Genomic DNA, 21,138 nt, shown 5'->3' on the forward strand with positions numbered 1-21,138 from the left:
ATATATATATATATATATATAGAAGTGCCGATTTCTCAAAGTGGATGGAACACATGGAGGTGGGAAATCCAGGAAGACATGGGATGAAGTATTGAAGAACAACCTCAGGATGGTGAACCTTTCAGGTGAGATAACAAAGGACTGAAATGCCTGACACCTTACTGTTCTCAAGAAGACCTGTACTCTGCTGCAGAAGTGTTAAGAATGGTCCTTCTGGTGGTGTGAAGCAGTTGTAGTGGTGCCATGTAAAAATGCTCATGTGGTGCCATGTAAAAGCGTCCATGCAGTGCCATGTAAAAGCACCTGTGCAGTGTCACATAAAAGTGCCCATGTGGTGCCATGTAAAACTGTCCATGTGGCATCACATAAATGCACCTATGCAGAGCCACATAAAAGTATCTAGCACACTCTGTAAAGTGGTTGGTGTAAGTTAGAGCATCCAGCTGTAGAAGCCATGTCAAATGAGACTGGAGCCTGGTGCAGCTCCCTAGCTTGCCAGCTCTGATCAAACCGTCAAACCCATGCCAGCATGGACAACAGACATTAAATTACGATGATGATATATACTACAAAAACTAGCCCTATGAATCTATATGATTTAGGAAAGAGCATTTTTTACCTCTGTTAACAACAAAGTGCATCAAATCACAGAGTGAAAGGCAGATTGTATAATGTTTGCGATGGAATTGTGATGCTGCATAGCAATGAGATGTGGCCTTTGAATGCAAGGGATTTGCCGAAATAAATAAAACAAGTATGTTTTGCTGAATGTACAATGTTAAAACGCATGACTGATAGAGTACACACGGCATGAGGGACTTGACCAATCTATCTGTACCAGCAGATAGGAGCAGAGATAAAATGACAATTGATGAAAATGGGTCACTCTATCACATAATTTCTAGTCAGATACTAATGATAAAAAAAATAATGATGATGATGATGATGATGATAATAATAATAAGTAGGAAAATAACAAAAATAAAGAGGAAAGAAAAAAATATTAACTCTTTAACATTTAAACTGGCCACATCTAGCTCAAATATTTCATCTGTTTTATGTTCAAACTAGTCAGATTTGGCCTTTCACACCTACTGTACAATGTCATTCTAAAAGTAAACAGTCATGTGACTGAAATCTTGAAGATACCAGATAATACCTGATTAATTAAAATCAATGTGGATAAGCAAGCATTATAAAGGTGCATGGCTTATAGTAGTTAGAATATCAGGCTCACAATCATAAGTTGTGAGTTCGAATCCCAGACTGGGCTGCGTGTTGTGTTCTTGAATATGATACTTTATTACACATTACTCCAGTTCACTCAGCTGTAGAAATGAGTTGCGATGTCACTGGTGCCAAGCTATATCAAACTTTGCCTTTCTCTTGGATAATGTCAGTGGCATGGAGAGGGGAGGCTAATATGCATGGCTGACTGCTGGTCATCAATAAACAACTCTGCCTGGACTTGTGCCTCGGAGGGTAACTTTCTAGGTGCAATCCCATGGTCATTCATGATCGAAGGATCTTTACCCTTTGTATTTGACAAAGTAATCTGAATGCTACAGGATTAAATCATAATATGCCAATAATAATTTCTGAACAGGTGTGCTCTCAAGTGCAACCAGTCATATGTAACCTAGTACAACCTGTTGCATGATTGGGTTGTCAGGGACTAAATGGTAACTTCACTAAGCTTGCTGGGTTTAGGAAGGTGAATAGGGAGATTTTGGACACCCTGTAGGATGGAGAGCAAAACTCAGCAAAAGATAGATGAACTCATGAGAGCCAACAGCATCCTACAGTGTGTACATCATCATCATCGTTTAACGCCTGTTTTCCATGCTAGCATGGGTTGGACGGTTCGACTGGGGTCTGGGAAGCCAGGAGGCTGCGCCAGGCTCCAGTCTGATCAGCCAGTGTTTCTACAGCTGGATGCCCTTTCTAACGCCAACCACTCTGTGAGTGTAGTGGGTGCTTTTTACGTGCCACCAGCACAGGGGCCAGAGGAGGCTGGCAATGGCCACAATTGTTGGTGCTTTTTATGTGCCACCAGCCACGTTCGGATGGTGCTTTTTACGTACCACTGGCACAGGTATCACAACTACAATTTCCATTTGATTTTTATTTTGATGTTGATGTACTTGACTCAATAGGTCTCCTCAAGCACAACAGGTCACCCTATGATCCAAGGTAAGCACAGCAGGTCGTCCTGCGAGCCATGAACTCACTTTATTTGTCAGGTTTTCACAGTCACAGCATATCTCCAGTGGTCTCGAACTTTCGTCATGTGTATATATTGTGTACATGTGTGTATGCATGGGTATGTGATTGTGTGTGTGTTTGTGAGTGTGTTGTGTTTACATCCCCATAACTTAGACAGTCCAGCAAAAGAGACTGATAGAATAAGTACCAGGGTAAATAATGTGAATGAATAAGTGTTTTGCATTTGAAAGAATAATCCGAACGCTAAATAGCCAAGGTGATGGATGAAGCCACATGACTACCAGGTTGGTCAAGTACCCAGGACAATGGATATTTTGTCTTACCTTATCTTCTTCAACTGAAACTTGAGATCTTGCATTCAACACAACCCACAAAAGATTACGTTGCATATCAATTCGTTCTTCTTCTAATTTTTGAAATTCCTGGAAAAAAAACCAAAGAAACAATAATTATTTTAGATATCTGTAAAAGATGAAAGGCAAAGCTGATCATGGCAGAATTTGAACACAGAATGTAGAGACATACAAAATGCCACTAAGCATTTTGCTTAGCATGCTAATGATTCTGGCAGTTCACCGCCTTATATATACAAGGTAGAAGTATGTCCTTTTTTTTATCATCATTATCATCAGCATACATAATAATAATAAAAATAATGCACAGCTCTCTCACTCAATAATAATAATAATGATAATCCTTTGTACTATAGGCACAAGGCCTAAAATTTGGAGGGAGTGGGGTAATCAATTTCATCGACTCCAGTGTGTAGCTGGCAGAGACGTTAGCACACCGGGCGAAATGCTTTGTGGTATTTCGTCCGTCGCTGTGTTCTGAGTTCAAATTCCGCCGAGGACGACTTTGCCTTTCATCCTTTCGGGGTCGATAAATTAAGTACCAGTTACGCACTGGGGTCGATGTAATCGACTTAATCTGTTTGTCTGTCCTTGTTTGTCCTCTCTGTGTTTAGCTCCTTGAGGGTAGTAAAGAAATAGGTATTTATTTTATCGACTCTGAAAGGGTGAAAGGCAAAGTTGAACTCGGCAAAATCTGAACTCTTTTACTTGTTTCAGTCATTTGACTGTGGCCATGCTGGAGCACCACCTTTAGTCGAGCAAATCGGCCCCCAGGACTTATTCTTTGTAAGCCTAGTACTTATTTTACCAGTCTCTTTTGCCGACCCGCTAGGTTATGGGGATGTAAACACACCAGCATCAGTTGTCAAGCGATGTTGCGGGGACAAACAAAGACACACAAACATATATACACACACATATAAATATATGTATATTGGGTTGTCTGGAAAGTTTGTGCCAATTTAAAGTAGCTTACATTTTGACTTATTTTAGAACATGAGTTGAGTCCATAAAATAGGATTTGACTACACTTCCATTTAGAGTACAGTTTAAGCTATCTTTTCCTGGAAGAATGTTTATGTTCCTATAACCTGTGTTAATTTTGTAACCCTTTAAAATGGAAGATAAGAAAGTTCATTTTCAGCACTTGATGCTTTGGGAACCAGACAAAAATTGCTGCAGCTCGGCTGGGATGTGTTACCCCACCCTCCATATTCACCAGATGTTGCTCCTTCAGATTTCCACTTATTCAAGTCTCTGCAGAATAGTCTTAATGGTAAAAATTTCCATTCCTTGGATGATGTTAAAAGATACCTTGATGAATTCTTTGCCATGAAACCGTCTCATTTCTGGGAAGAGGGTACTTTCAAGTTAAAGGAAAGATGGAGACACATTGTGCAACAAAATGGTTCATATTTGGTTGATTAAAATTGTAATGGCAAGTATTTGTTGACCTTTTTCTTTCCTTTAAAAATCGGCACGAACTTTCTGGACAACCCAATACATATATACAACAGGTTGCTTTAAGTTTCCGTCTACCAAATCCACTCACAGGGCTTTGGTCGGCCCGAGGTTATAGTAGAAAACACTTGCTCAAGGTGCCACACAGTGAGACTGAACCTGGAATCATGTGGTTGGTAAGCAAGCTACTTACCATACAGCCACTCCAAAAGATGGATGAAATGTCGCTAAGCATTTTGCCTGGTGTGCTAATGATTTTGTTAGTTCACCGCCTTATATATACAAGTTAGAAGTATGTGTTTTTTTTATCATCATTATCATCAGCATAGATAATAATAATGACAACATATTAAAAAATCACTTTTCTATAAAAAAAGCTAAGTTGTACTTACAATAAGGGCTTGGTGTATCTCCCATTCAAAAGCTTTATGGCTCTCCTCCAGCTGATCAACGAGGTTTTTGTAGAGAGCATCTGAAATAAATGGTGCCACAGTTGAAGTCATGAAGTCAGACACTTAACTCTTGTTCATAAGTGGAATTTATAGCCTAAACAATCCAGTCAGGAGAAAATAAAGTAAATAAATAAATAAAGAACTAATAGTCCCAGACAATAATGGAATTGATGTCTACTCTGAGAACAAGCAGAGTTAAAAGATATGTAAAAGATAAACATGTAGTAGAGGAGTGTTTTATCAGAAATGGCAAAGTGCAGATCTGTTTTTTTTCTTTTTACTTGTATTAGTCATTTGACTGTGGCCATGCTGGAGCACTGCCTTGAAGGGGTTTTAGTTGAACAAATCGACCCCAGGACTTAAAATGATTTTTAGCCTGGTACTTATTCTATCAGTCTCTTTTGCTGGACTGCCTAAGTTATGGGGGATGTAAACACACCAACACTGGCTGTTAAACGGTGAAGTGGGGACGAACTGACACAAAGACACACACACGTAGATACAGGGTAAAGACCCCCTTCGGTCATGAGTGACCATGGGTTTGCACCTAGAGAGTTACCCTCTGAGGCACAAGTCTGGGCAAGGTTGTTTTATGGAAGACCAGTAGTCGCCCATACATACCGGCCTCCCCTCTCCACGCCACCAGTGTTATCCAAGGGAAAGACAAAGGTCGATACAGCTTGGCACCTGTGACGTCGCAACTCATTTCTACAGCTGAGTGAACTGGAGCAACGTGAAATAAAGTGTCTTGCTCAAGAACACAACATGCAGCCCGGTCTGGGATTCGAGCTCACAACCTCACGATCGTAAGCTCGACGCTCTAACCACTGAGCCACGCGCCTTCACAACAAGTTGCGAGCTCACCAGGATACATATAGATACATATAGATACATATGTAGATACATATACATATATGATGGGTTTGTTTCAGTTTCCGTCTGCCAAATCCACTCACAAGGCTTTTGGTCAGCCTGAAGCTACAGAAGAAGACACTTGCCCAAGGTGCCATGCAGTGGGATTGAAACTGGAACTATGTGGTTGGGAAGCAAGTGTCTTACCACACAGCCAAGTAGTATAATTTTAAAAAATCTTTTATTTGTTTCAGTCGTTGGACTGTCAAAATACCAGGGTGCCATCTTGAAGGGTTTTAGTTGATCAAATTGACCCCAATATTTATTCTGCAAGTCCGGTAGTAATTCTATTGGTCTTCTTTGATGAACTGCTAAGTTATGGGGAATGTAAAGAAACCAAAGCTGATTGTCAAGCACTTGTTGGATAAACAGACATAAACACACACACATGATGGGTTTCCACAGTTTCTTGTAGAAGGTACTTGCTTAGGGTACCTTGCAGTGGGACTGAACCTGAAATTTTGTAATTACTAATAGTGCTTCTTAACTACACAGCATCTACCATGTTCGGATGGTGCTTTTTATGTACCACCGGCATGGGGAGCCAGACAGGTGGCACTGGCAATGACCCATGCATAAATGGTACTTACTGCGTGTAACCAGTACAGGAGCCAGTCAGGTGGCACTGGCATCGGCCACAACTACAATTTGCATTTGATTTGATTTGATTTGATTTTGAACAAAAGAGAATTGCAGGGGCACTATGAAAACACAAACTATACAAATCCAGAGCCAATTCCTTGCCTTCAGTCCTAACAGAACACCAGTGCCCGATCTACAGTAGAACCTTCTGTGTATACATTGGACTGATTGGCCACAGCTGGACATACAAAGTCCTGTCTTCTTTCATGTGATGTCCTTGGTCACCATTGACAATGGCAGTCAAACTAATAGTACAGTAAGGTTGATTCAATAAAAATATATTCCTGGTTTGTAAAATGTACTTGGCCAAGAGAAAGAAATACAATTAGAGGGTAGGGCCATGAAACAAGAAGTAAAAATCCCAGGAAGCTATGAGTGACACAGTTTCAATATTTGGTTGAAAATATTTCATTTAATTTACTTATGTAACATAAATGTTAGGAAAAAGTAATGTTTGAACATCCTCTGAAAAATATACACCCTAGGGTTTAATTAAAGGAAACCAATGTTAATTAATGGCAACGAATCAGCTGTAACATGCAAAAGAGAAGACTGCATTGGTATGGGGATAGGTGACTTTCATGAAGGGTGACAGCTAGGTAAAGAAGGGTAAAGTGATTTAAGTGAAAACAGTGAAAGAGGAATGTGGGTGGGGAGAGGGAGAGAGAGAAACAGAAACATGTGAAGAAGTGGGGAACCTGAAGTTATAGCAGAAGACGCTTCCCCAAGGTTCAACACAGTGGGAATGAACCTGGAACCACTTGGTTAAAAAGCAGAAAAAAAAAAACCCCCAAAAAACCAAAAAACAAATCCACTTACCCAAAATGCAATACAGTGGGATCAAACACAAGACCTCATGATTGCAAAGCAGACTTGTTAACCATTTGGCCATACTGTGTCCATTTGCACACACACACACTCCCTCTCCCTGCTCTCTCTCTCACACACAAGGACTTACCACTCCATAATGTCTTACAATGAGAATAAAATAATTCACTTGAACTTCCACTCACCAGCATTTTCTTTACCCTGAACAGCTTTGATGTGTTTGTTGAATAACTGCAAAGAGAGAATGGTGTGTTGGATGGGTTTGTAAATATTTACATGATTACTCAGCTCAATTCAGGATCTACATCAATCATACAATGAAAACATTTCTTTCCTGGATAAACACATTCAATACACAGGCATAGGAGGGGCTGTAAGGTAAGTAGCTTGCTTGCGAACCACATGGTTCTGGGTTCAGTCCCACTGTATGACACCTTGGGCAAGTGTCTTCTACAATGGCCTCGGGCCGACCAAAGCTTTGTGAGTGGATTTGGTAGACGGAAACTGAAAGAAGCCCATCGTATATATGCATATATATGTATGTATGTGTGTGTGTGTGTGTGTTTGTGTGTCTGTGTTTGTGTTTGTCCCCCCAACATCACTTGACAACCAATGCTGGTATGTTTACGTCCCCCATAACTCAGTGGTTCAGCAAAAGAGACCGATAGCATAAATACTAGGCTTACAAAGAATAAGTCCTGGGGTTGATTTGCTTGACTAAAGGCGATGCTCCAGCATGGCTTCAGTCAAATGACTGAAACAAGTAAAAGAGTAAAGAGTAAAGAGATATTGTTTTACTTGTTTCAGTCATTTGACTGTGGCCATGCTACAGCATCACCTTTTAGTTGAAGAAATCGACCCATGAACTTATTCTTTGTAAGTCTGGTACTTATTCTATTGGTCTCTTCTGCCAAACCACTAAGTTAAGGGGATGTATTGATTGTCAAACGAGGGGTGGTGGGGCAAACATAGACACAAACATACACACATAAATATATGCATAAATGACGGGTTTCTTTCAGTTTCCATCTACCAAATCCACTCACAAGGCTGTGGTTGGTCCGAGACTATAGTAGAAGACACTTGTCCAAGGTGACATGCAGTAAGACTCTATTCAGCATCATCAGTGAAAACATTTAATCAACATATTAAAGTAGAATACCTGAAAATAAAATATTTCGATACCACTTCGCCTTACTGGCACTCATGCCTGTGCTAGTAGGGTGCCAAGAGCACCATCCAAGCATGATCGTTGCCAGAGCAGCCAACTGGCTTCCGTACCCCACCATCCGAGTGTGATCATTGCCAGAGCAACCAACTGGCTTCCGTACCCGTGGCACGTACAAGGGCACCATTCGAGGGTGATCGTTATCAATGTCGCTTCACTGGCACGTGAAAAAAAGTGGGGAGAGGAGATAGAGATTACAATTTATTGATTGAACATGATTGACATAAACATTTTCCTTCTCCTCAGATACATAAAGCGAAGTATGCACACATACATAAACAGAGAAAGAGAGAGAGAGAACATTAAAATGCCTGATGTCAAATAAGTTAGCATTGAATCAGTAACACCAAAAAGGCAACACTAAAATGTTTAATACTCTCTCATCTACAAAGCACAGATGAAACTTTACTTACCTTTTCTGTATCTTTAGTAGAAACCGCAAAAGATTTTGTAGACTCATACTGCTTTTTACACTGAATATTTTCAAGGAATTTCTGTTTATATACTTTTTCAGCCTGACAAAAAAAAAAAAATTAAAATACTTTGCTTATGGACAGAAAATACAGAATTCATGAAAGCAAGAATGGACATAATAATTGTTTGCCTATAAATATATGTTGCATGCATAAATATACACATATATTTTTTCTTTTATTTGTTTCAGTCATTTTACTGCGGCCATGCTGGAGCACTGACTTTAGTCATACAAATCAACCCCCAGGACTTATTCTTTGTAAGCCCAGTACTTATTCTATCGGTCTCTTTAGCCAAAACACTAAGTTATGGGAATGTAAACACACCAACATCGGTTGTCAAGCGATGGTGAAGGGACAAACACAGACACACAAACATATACATATTTATATATGATGGGCTTCTTTCAGTTTCCGTCTACCAAATCTACTCACAAGGCTTTGGTTGGCCAGAGGCTATAGTAGAAGACACTTGCCCAAGGTGCCATGCAGTAGGACTGAACCTGGAACCATGTGATTGGTAAGAAATGTCTATTTCTCTAGCCTTAGTCTAACCAAAGCCTTGTGAATGGATTTGGTAGAATGGAAACTGAAAAATGTCTGTTGTATATGTAATCTACATTTGTGCGTCTTTGTGTCTGTGCTTGTTCTCCCACCACTACGTGACAATTGATGATGGTTTGTTTGCATCCCCATAAAATTAGTGGTTAAGCAAGTACTGGGCTTAAAAAAGAAGTACATAAGTTGATTCATCTGACTAAAAAAAAATCTGGAGGCAGTGCTGCAGCCTGGCCACAGTCTGATGATAGAAACGTAAAACATAAAAGATATGTAAGTATATATATATATATATACATACATACATACACACACAATATATATATATATATATATATATATATATATATATATATATCATCATCATCATTAACGTCTGCTTTCCATGCGGGTATGGGTTGGATGGTTTGACTGGGGACTGGGGACTGGTGAGCAAGGCTCCAATCTGATCTGGCAGAGTTTCTACAGCTGATGTCCTTTCTAATGCCAACCACTCTGAGAGTGTTGTGGGTGCTTTTACGTGCCAGTCAGGCGGTACTGGCAACAGCCATTCTCAAATGGTGTTTTTACATGTCACCTGCACAGGAGCCAGTCCAGCGGCACTGGCAACGAACTTGCTCGAATGTTATTTTTCACGTACTCAGTATTATCTGGGTAACTGCTTGTGTCTGTGTTTATCCCCACAACATCACTTGACAACCGATGCTGGTGTGTTTACGTCCCCGTAACTTAGTGGTTTGGCAAAAGAAACTAATAGAATAAGTACTAGGCTTCCAAAGAATAAGTCCTGGGGTCGAATTGCTTGACTAAAGGTGGTACTCCAGCATGGCCGTAGTCAAATGACTGAAACAAGTAAAAGAGTATACATATCATCACCCTTTAATGTCTGTTTTTCACGCTAGCATATATATACAAATATATATATATATATATACACACATACACAAACATGTTACATACACATATTTGCATGTATATATATATATGTATGTATACAAACACACACACATAGATATTCTTTTATTTATTTAAATCATTTGACTGCGGCCATGCTGGAGCACACGTTTAGTCAAACAAATTGACCCCAGGACTTATTCTTTGTAAACCTAGTACTTATTCTATCGTCGCTTTTGCTGAACCGCAAGGTTACGGGGATGTAAACACACCAACATCGGTTGTCAAGTGATGGTAGTGGGGGACAAACACAAACACATACATATTTCTTTACTACCCACAAGGGGCTAAACACAGAGGGGACAAACAAGAACAGACAAACGGATTAAGTCGATTACATCGACCCCAGTGTGTAACTGGTACTTAATTTATCGACCCCAGTGCGTAACTGGTACTTAATTTATCGACCCCAAAAGGATGAAAGGCAAAGTTGACCTCGGCGGAATTTGAACTCAGAATGTAACAGCAGACGAAATACGGCTACGCATTTCACCCGGCATGCTAACGTTTCTGCCAGCTCGCCACCCTATATATAATGGGCTTCTTTCAGTTTCCATCTACCAAATCCACTCACAAAGTTTTGATACATATATATATATATATACATACACACACAAACCTGTTACATACACGTATCTGCATGTATACACACGTATATATGTATATGTACACACACATATATACATTTGTCATCCTTGTCAACATCATTTTCACATCTGTTTCCATGTTGGCATAGGTTAGACATGACTGTCTAAAGCAACATTCCTATGGCTGACTGTTTATCTTGATGTTAAGTGTTCTTCGTTTTTAATTGAAATAATTATTTATTCTACTGGTGTTTACATGCCATCTCTGTGAAACATTAACGGACATCACTGCAAAAATTTGCCGAGACAAATTATATGTATGTGTGTACACAACCACACACACTTCTTATCTGTATGATTTGTGTTCATTGGCATTTGTCACTGCATACATACACACACACACACACACACGAGGTGGAGCTGTAAACTTCCTGGGTCGTGGATTTGAGTAAAAGAAAATACAGGGGGATGTGTTAATTATGATTTTATTCAACATATTCATACACTTATTGCAATAGTCATTTAGTTTTTCTAAGCTCTGTAAAAGAACCCAAAAGTTTGGGCCTCCAATCAGGCCTTTCGTGATACCCTTAAAGCCAGGAACTTTTTGGCACCCCTTGTCTCCTATCTCTCTCTTCTATCCTTTCTCTTTTCAAAGAAAATATTTCTCTCAGTGTTCACTATTTTTCCCTCATTCAGGTCTAACAACCCTCCATATTTGGTTTCATTCGGTTTCCCTGTATGTCTCCACTGTCCAGTTTTCATTCCTAACTTTGACCCTCCATAAATCCCAAATTTTATTTTGGTATTTATGGGAGCAACTGTCTTCGAAGTCTCATATTGTCGTTGACTCATATTGCTCGAAATGGGGAGTAGATAGACAGCTGACAACTGATGAAGGGTCGTTCTTTGTATTCTTTGTATTACTTGTCTTGTTTTCCATTTTTTCTCTTGTTATTTGCGTATTTAACCCTTTAGTATTTAAACAGGCCATATCCGGCCCAAATATTCTACCTGCTTTATGTTCTAACTAGTCAGATCCAACCTATCACACCTACCCTTCAATGCCATTCTAGAAATATACAATCTCATCATCAAAACTTTATAGCTACAAAATAAAGTATGATTAATTATAAACAATGTCAATGAAAAATCATTACATTTGACAAAATAATCTGAATACGAAAGGGTTAACTCATTTTTTTTCGTATTTCATGTTGTTTACTGTTGGTCACGTCCTGTACCCATATATGCATATATATATATATATATATATATAATATATATATATATATATATACGTAATATATATATATATATATATATATATATATATATATGTAAATATGTATATATATATATATATATATATATACGTAATATATATATATATAATATGTATATATATATATATATATATATATATATATACGTAAATATGTATATATATATTATATATATATATATATATCTACGTAAATATGTATATATATATATATCTATATATATTATATATATAATATATATATATACGTAATATATATATATATATATATATATATAATGCATACAGAGTGGTCCAAAAGTCACACGCAAAATAAGCTCAATATGCTCCAGAATTGTGAAAGGCATGATTTGATTTTCCTAAAACTGAATAAGATAAATAAAATGCTGATGGATGCACATGTGCATGTAATTGTGCTGCATCAATCTATGCACAAACTGATGCAGCACAATTAGATACACAATATCCTACGTATAACAGAAAGTTGCGGGAAGGGGGTGAAACGATCATTGTACTGAATGAAAGACTAGTGCTAAATCTATCTTCCGTTTCCTTCCTCAATTATTATCGCAACTAACACTTCGAAATTCCTGACGTAGATCCAGAGGAAATATACCTTGACCATAGATGACACCAGGTAGCCCAAACTTTGAATGTGCTTTACTTAACAGACTCACTGACATATACCTATTAGCCCCCAAAATTACATTTATGTGTGTGTGTGCATGTATATATATATATATATATATATATATATATACTAAGTAATTAAGGGTTTAGCAACGATTTGCCTCACCACACACCGAATTTAGAAATAGCAGTCAAAGAGTTTTGGCTATTCTTTCTACTTAAAAGGGAGATCCCAGTAAAACCACAGCACTTAAAAGGCAAACAACGCAGCCAAAAGAGAAAGAAATTACGATAATCATTCTATATTGTGACCTACGGACGTACGTTTCGGAATTAATATATATATATATACCGGAGTAAACACATAAATGTGAAACAAGGTGGAAAAAAAGAGTACTCAAATACCAGTGGTAGAGTAATATGCTTTATTTAAAGCAGCAGAAAAAATATATTTTAAATAAAGTATATATATATATATATATATATATATACGAGCAAAAGGCCCCCCCACCCGTCCAATTGACAGTGCTGAGTTGTCAAACATTTAAACCAAATTTTCTCAAAACAACTTGTCCGACCGTCCCATAGGCTTCCCCTTTGAGAAACACTGATTTAACCTAAATTTGAGACACCAGCAAAAGAAGAAATAAAGATAGACTTTTTTTCTATTCCAAAGAAAAATGATTTTATTCACACAAATATGCAACCGAAGAGTTTAAATTACCAGTAATGATAAGGCTGTTGACTGGGAGAACACAAACATGGTTTAAACAGTAAGCTCGGCAGGAAAGAAACGTGCCTTTAAGCAGTACAAAAACAACAGAAAATGGAAGGTGCAGTTATGTACAGGTTGATGGAAGAAAAGCAGGACAAAAATGGCTTTATCGATCGCATTCTCACCGGGAATCGATTTTTGTAATTTTTTCAAGACTTATACACGCCCTGATACCGTCAGTATCTACATATCAAATTTGAGCACAATCGGATGGAGGATGCCCGAGATCTGAGAAGACACACAGACAGAATGGATTTTATATAAGAGATATATATACACACACCCATATGTATGTATGTGTGTATATATATATATATATATACACACACACACACATATATATATATATATATAGATAGATAGATAGATAGATACACACATATATTATGAATAAACAAGAAGTAAAAGCTAACGTAAGTAAACAGCTAACTATAAAATTTATGCAAACAAAGGATATTATTCATTCCTTCTGTGGGACTGACCCAGAAACATTCACTCATGTTTTAGTTTTAGTCTTCAGTCTTATGTAGGTTGTTGGATTGTATTGCTGGAAAGGTAGTAAAGTGTTTTCTAAACTAATATAGACACACATCATGTGAACTTTGAGAAAAAAAAACAACTGTCTTATAAAGTGGTAGGGCATGGCAGATTATGAATAGCACAATGTTACTTGATAAAAATATGACAAGAAATTTGTTTTTATTGGAAATTCATGTTGTGTTTATTTACAATGAAGCTAGTATGCTTTGCATGACAAGAAACATCAGTGAGCATGTATGACAGAGTGTAAGTGTTGTGAGAGAAAAGTTGGGTATAAGAGGCATGAGATGCAGTGTGCAAGAGAGACAACTGTATTGGTATGGTTATGTAATGCATATGTATGAGGAGAGCTGTGTAAAGACATGCCGATCTCTGAATGTGGAGGCAACCTGGGGATGGGGTGCACTCAAGAAGACATAGGATGAGGTGGTGAAGCATGAACTTCAAACATTGGGTCTTGCAGAGGCAATGACAAATGACCAAGACCTTTGGCGATATACCGTGCTTGAGAAGACCTGTGAAACCAAGTGAAATCGTTGTCATGGAAGATACTGGTGTCGTGCAACTGGCACCAATGGTGGCGACACATAAAATGCACCCTTCGAACACTGGGCCTCACAGAGGCAATGATAAGTGACCAAGCCCTTTGGTGATATGTCCAATCAAGTGAAATCGTAGTCGTGGCTGATGCCGGTGTCACATAACTGGCACCCTGCCAGTGGTATGTAAAAAGCACTCATTATACTCTTGGAGTGGTTGGTATTAGGAAGGGCATCCAGCTGTAGAAACCATGACAAATCAGATTAGCACCAGGTGTAGGCCTCCAGCTTATCAGTTTCAGTCAAGCTCATGCAGAGGCTAAATGATGATGATGATGATGGTGACAAACTAAGCCTGAAAGCTATGCCAGTGGAGCACAAGTTCCGGGACCAGTCTCTCATGCTGGACAGATCAAAGGGTAGATGACAGAGGTAACAATGGGTTTGCATAGAGCTAACACTCCTGCCTAGAGAAAGGGTAAAGTTATAGAAGCATCAATGACAATTCAAAACCAACAAGACCTGGGAGAGGAAGGCCTTCTTTTAGGGAAACATATGTGCAGCAGGATCTGAAAGAAAACGGCAGGTTAAAAGTTGGGAACCAAGTGGAGCAAAACAGAAAAGACAGCCAGGTGAAAAATCAGTGGAGAAAAATCATCAATGGCTTATGCCCCACAGGGCGCAAAGGCCTTACCCCTCAAATATTTTAACCTATCTTTTTAATTCTTTTCTTGTTTCAGTCATTAGACTGCAGCCATGCTGGGGCACCACTTTGAAGTATTTTACTTGAATGAGTTGACCGCCAGTAGTAATTTTTTTAAGCTTGGTACTTACTCTATTGGTCTTTTTTTCATGTGTGTGTGTGTGTGTGTGTATATATATATATATATAATTAAATAATGAGGGTAGAAATTAATATCATTAATTAATATTAATTTAAACCAGTGGCTAGCATACTTAAAAAAATATCTGAGTCTTATGAATTATATTACATATATAAATAAGAGGAATAGCCACCAAGGTGGATTCATAATATGCTAGAATATACCATATTGCCTTGCCACGAAGAATATGTTCTCATATGGAGTTAATTGCTCTATTTTGTCTTGCTCTCATACATTCTGGCTTTTGCTAAAGTTTTTGAGAACATATTCTTTGTGGTAAGGCAATTTGGCGTCTTCTTCTAGTATAGCAGGAATCCACCTTGGTGGCTACTCCTCTTATTTATATATATGTATACATATATAAATACGACATAGGTGCTGGAAAGTTACTGGCTTTAAGGGTATTGCAAAAGGCCTGGTTGGAAGCCCAACCTTCTGAGTTCTTTTATAGGGCTTAGAAAAACTGAAGAACTACTGCAATAAGTGTGTGAATCTGAGAGTGGAATATGTTGAATAAAATCATTATTAACTGATCCTCCTGTATTTTCTTTTGCCCAAAGCTAGGAGCTTTCGGCACCCACGTCCTATCAACATGCACACATACACATATACATGTGTGTTTATAAGTATATAAACAAAATACTTACATTTAAAGTCCGGTTGTATAAGGTCGAGTTGTGTGAGTGACACTTTCTTACTGATTCTTTACACTACAAGAAGGAAAGAAAGAAAGAAAGAATAATTAAATGTCTGAGGTGATTTGGGATTTTTTCTTTTTTCTTAATGTCTTAGTAAGAACAGGAAATGTACTTTAAAAAGGTCAAGGATGGTGCATTTCCTGCTCTGAACTGTGACTAAATAACCACGGCACCATCATTGTTACAGCCAGTATTGCTTTCACCATCATCTTTGTCACCACCACCGTAATCATCATCATCATCATTGTCACCATAATCATTGACATCATCACCATTGTCACCATAATCATCATCGACATCATCACCATTGTCACCATAATCAACATCGACATCATCATAATAATAATGGTTTCAAATTTTGGCACATTCAGGGCAATTTCAGCAATTTCAGGGCAAAATTGATTACATTGACCCCAATGCTCATCTGATACTTATTTTATTGACTTCGAAATGATGAAAGGTCAAGTCAACTTCGGCATCATCATCATCATCATCATCATCATAACGATAATAGGGCCACATCAAGTATTCTGCTCAATACCACAGATTTGCTGTCTGTTGCTCAACCAGTTGAGCATGTCCCTTAATGGCTGACAATATGTGTACTTCTGATCACAATCAGAAGTAGTGGGAAAACATCATAGCCATGTGTTGAGAAAAATTCTTTGGTGTTTGGATAATTCACCTCTGGAAACATGGGTGTTTCATTCAACATCCTTAAACAACCCTTATTCAAGGACCTTTTGAGCGGGATGGGCTATTCAACCCAAAGAAAATTCTAACTAGGCCCTACCTGCAAGGTCATGCACTGTTTATCTTGACATGAGATCACTATGTCACGCAAATATGGTTGAGATGCATGTGCCTGGTGTACCCTTATCAGATGGGAAGTCATGATGGGTATATTGGGCCTTGTATATTTTACCTGAGTATCACTTCAATGGCATGCACTGCTCTCTCACTCAATAACAATAATTTCAAATTTCAAATTTTGGCATAAGGCCAGCAATTCTAGGTGGGAGTGAGTAGTTGATTATACAGACCCCAGTATTTGACTGGTACTTCAATTTATTGACCCCTCACCCCAACTCTGGGCCGATAAAAACGGAAAGCAAAGTTGACCTCCGTGGCATTTGAACTCAGAGCATAAAAAGCCAGAAAAAATGCTATTATTCTCCTCTAATTGATTAATTTTACCACTTAGTGTGTTTTACCAAGTTCCCTATTAGATATCCCTCCTACGTACATTATATCTGTTTTACCCTTCCACGTCCCCTCATCAAGTCTCCTATTACACATCCTTGTCATATTCTGGGATTTTTTCACACATTCAGTTTTCAGTTTAACATCCTAGTCAAACCATTGTAGTTTCACCTCTCCATACACCGCCAACAAGCTTCCTGTTACACATCCTAGTCAAATTGTTTTACACTCATCTGCCCTTGACCAGTTTTCAATCTCTTATTGTACTTGCACGTATTTCTCAAAACATGCTCTCTACAACTTTCCATGACACACTGTAAATAGCTATATGTTTGTTCTCCATGCTCTAATACACAAAATCAAATCATTCGGGTTTTCAAGGATCAGAAGTGTCTATGTAACACTTTCTGATCTGTTCAAGTTTAGTGAGTTTAGATAGTAAATGGGTGAATGAGCAAGTGAAATAGCTATGATTTGGTGTTGCAACTAGGGTTGCGCAGTTGCTTTATTGCTTGGCTGGAAGTATATCACTTACTCTAAGTTAGAATTTTGTTTTCACATTTTTCTGTGGTTTGGACTGGAGGAAGTGTGGTGGTGGTAGTGGTGGTCTGTACTTGTGGTTTTTGCAAGTTCTCCAAAAGCAGTGAGACAAATGTGTTGATGTTATTGGACAAACCCAATTTGCTGACAGAATAATAATAATAATAATAATAATAATAATAATTATTGTTATTATTATTATGATGATGATGATGATGATGGTGGTGGTGTGGTGGTGGTGATGATGATGATGATAATGAATGCCCTGATGCATTACCAGGCAGTGGCTCTCATGGCTTTTGATCTAAACTGATTGGGAGTGTTAGCATGTACATTGTTTTGTCTTGGTATAAAAAGATGGGCTACAGCAAATATTCTGCTCAATACCACAGATTTGCTTGTCAGTTGTTTGACCTTAACCATTTGAGCATGTCCCTTAGTGGCTGACGATATGTGCATCTCTGATCACGAGCAGAAGTAGTTGGGGAGTATCATAGCCATGTGTTGAGAGGGATTCTTTGGGGTTTGAATAATTCACCTTTGGAAACATGGGTGTTTTGCTCAACATCCTTATTCAGGAACCTTTTGAGCTGGATAGGCTACTCGACCAGAAGAAAATTCTAACTGGGGCCCCAGCTACAAGGTCGTGCGCTGCTTATCTTGATATGTGATCACCATATCACGCACATATGGTTGTGATGCATGTGCCTGGTGTACCCTTATCAGACAGGTAGTCATGATGATTATACTGGGCTTTGTATATTTTACCCCAGTGCCACTTTGATGGCATGCACTGGTCTCTCACTCAATAATAAAAATAATATAATAATAATAATAATAATAATAATAATAATAATAATAATGATAATGATTTCAAATTTTGGCACAAGACCTGAAATTTGTGGGAGGGGGATAGGCGATTACATCGACCCCAGTACTCTACTGGTACTTATTTTATCAACCCCAAAAGGAATTTGAACTGAGGACATAGAGACAGACAAAATGCTGCTAAGCATTTTGCCAGGATGTACTAACGATTCTACCACCTCATTACCTTAATAATAATAATAATAATAATAATAATAATAATAATAATAATACATTATTTACATTTGACGGATATTTGTCTTCATCTTGTTTGTTATTAACACAACATTTCAGCTGATATACCCTCCAGCCTTCTTCAGGTGTCTTGGGGAAATTTCGAACATGGGTTCTCATTCCTAAGGTATTTTTCAATGTTATTATTATTACTATTATTATTATTATTATTCAGGTCACTGCCTGGAATCGAACTAGGAATCTTGGGGTTAGTAGCTCGTGCTCTTAACCACTGTTTTTCTTCTTTTTTTTACAAATAATAATAATTCTAAGTTTGATTCCAGGCAGTGACCTGAATAATAATAATAATAATAATAATAATAATAATAATAATAATAATAACATTGAAAAATACCTTAATGAGAACCCAGGTTCGAAATTTCCCCAAGACACTTAATGAAGGTTGGAGGGTATATCAGCCGAAATGTTGTGTTAACAACAAACAAGATGAGGACAAATATCCATCAAGTGTAAATAATGTAAATAATAATATTAATAATAATTCTCTCTATTATAGGCACAAGGGCTGAAATTTGTGGGGAGTGGGTGAGTCAATTACATCAACCCCAGTGCAAAAAGGATGGAAGGCAAAGTCAACCTCGGCAGAGTTTGAACTCAAAATGTAGCAGCAGACAAAATATCGCTAAGCCTTTTGCCCAGCATGTTAATGATTCTGCCAGCTCACCACCTTAATAATAATAATAATAATAATAATAATAATAATAATAATAATTGTTATTATTATTATTATTATTATTTCTTTATTGCCCACAAGGGGCGAAACATAGAGGGGACAAACAAAGACAGACAAAGGGATTAAGTCGATTACATCGACCCCAGTGCGTAGCTGGTACTTTATTTATCGACCCCGAAAGGATGAAAGGCAAAGTCGACCTTGGCGGAATTTGAACTCAGAACATAATGGCAGACGAAATACGGCTACGCATTTCGCCCAGCGTGCTAACGATTCTGCCAGCCCAATAATAATAATATAATAATAATAATAATAATAATAATAATAAAGGAAACATAGGAAGTGTGAAGAAGTTCTAGGGAGTTAAAAGTTGGTCCTAAAAGTTAGTGGAGGGCTGAGGAAGATAGAGTGGTGAATGGGAGAAGAAAAAATAATTCTGATAGGTGGAGGCTGTATAAGACCAGGCAGTCTCAAAGAACAAAGGCCACTGGAGTAGTAGTTAGAGTAGAAAATGTGGTATGAGGAGACAGCAGGTTTGTGAGTCAGATATTGCAGATATTTAAGTGAGTGATTCCATGCTAACCACTTAGGTCTCTATGGAAAATAAATAAAAGAAAGCCATCTTCATGAAACAATGAGGCATGCTTTGAAGTGGCTGAACAGGCAATCCCAACCAATTGGGATTCACAGTAAGGGTTTTACAATTCATCCTTTCAATCCCTTAATACAAAACGCAGCTCATGGGACCTCCACTGTTTGAGTGATTTTCCTGAGTCACCATCTCACCTCTGTGTGCCACTCTGTCAACAAAATTACTCATTAACAGCTGAGTGAACTGGAGCAGTGTGAAATGAAGTATTTTACTCAAAAGCACAACACATGATCTGGGAGTTGAAACCATGACCTTGCAATCACTAGCCCAAATTGTCTTCACAAAGATGTTAGAAGTGTTTGAGATGAATGTTAAAAATGCAACTCACTTTTCGTTTCTTTTCATCCTGAACTTCATTCATTGTCTTTATTTTCTCAACTTGAGAAGAAAGTACAGAACTCAATTCTTCATGTGTAGAGGCAACTTGATCAAATTCATATTTCAGCTTAATCCAAGATTGACCCATAACCCTAGAGAAAAAAAAATTTTTTTGAAGAAAGGAAAATAAAAATCAGTTTCTTTGTTCAATTAAAAATCTTTAAATCAAGATTGAACCTGGAACTATGTGCTTGAGAAGCAAGTTTCTTACCACATAGTCATGCCTGCACCCATATAGACAATTTATTGCACATAAATTCTAACAACAAAATCATAAATGGACTCTGATTAAAAACCGCTGGTGCAGATAGTAAAAGCAATAAATACTGATTATGTTACTAATACTGGTTATATAAAATTTGTAAGGTAACTTATGCATTGCAAGAAGAAACATTACTATTAAAAATAAACTAAATGTTTGTGACATTTATAAAAATATAAATAAAATATATTAAAACAGCAAAAAAAAAAAACCCCGAAAAAGCTTGACTGGTTCAGAAGTTATTTTAATAAACCACTGCATACAACAACTACTAACCATATGC

The 21,138-nt window shown here is 37.8% G+C and overlaps 1 protein-coding gene across 2 annotated transcripts in view; it reads right to left on the reverse strand.

Moving 5' to 3' along the window:
- Positions 1-21,138, reverse strand: part of LOC115219632 (proline-serine-threonine phosphatase-interacting protein 2) — an 82,126-nt gene that overhangs the window by 17,720 nt on the left and 43,268 nt on the right. For both annotated transcript variants that reach the window (XR_003882352.2, XM_029789782.2), the window contains exons 4-9: positions 20,544-20,685; positions 15,975-16,037; positions 8,516-8,617; positions 7,060-7,105; positions 4,433-4,512; positions 2,550-2,648 (exon numbers count right to left, since the gene is read on the reverse strand). Coding sequence is in view for 1 of the 2 variants with exons in the window: in XM_029789782.2 (XP_029645642.1) it covers positions 2,550-2,648; positions 4,433-4,512; positions 7,060-7,105; positions 8,516-8,617; positions 15,975-16,037; positions 20,544-20,685 (532 nt within the window). In the remaining variant the exon portion in view is untranslated. The remainder of the gene's footprint in view (positions 1-2,549; positions 2,649-4,432; positions 4,513-7,059; positions 7,106-8,515; positions 8,618-15,974; positions 16,038-20,543; positions 20,686-21,138) is intronic.

This window comes from Octopus sinensis, linkage group LG15 (assembly GCF_006345805.1).
Source record: "Octopus sinensis linkage group LG15, ASM634580v1, whole genome shotgun sequence".
NCBI lineage: Eukaryota > Metazoa > Mollusca > Cephalopoda > Octopoda > Octopodidae > Octopus > Octopus sinensis.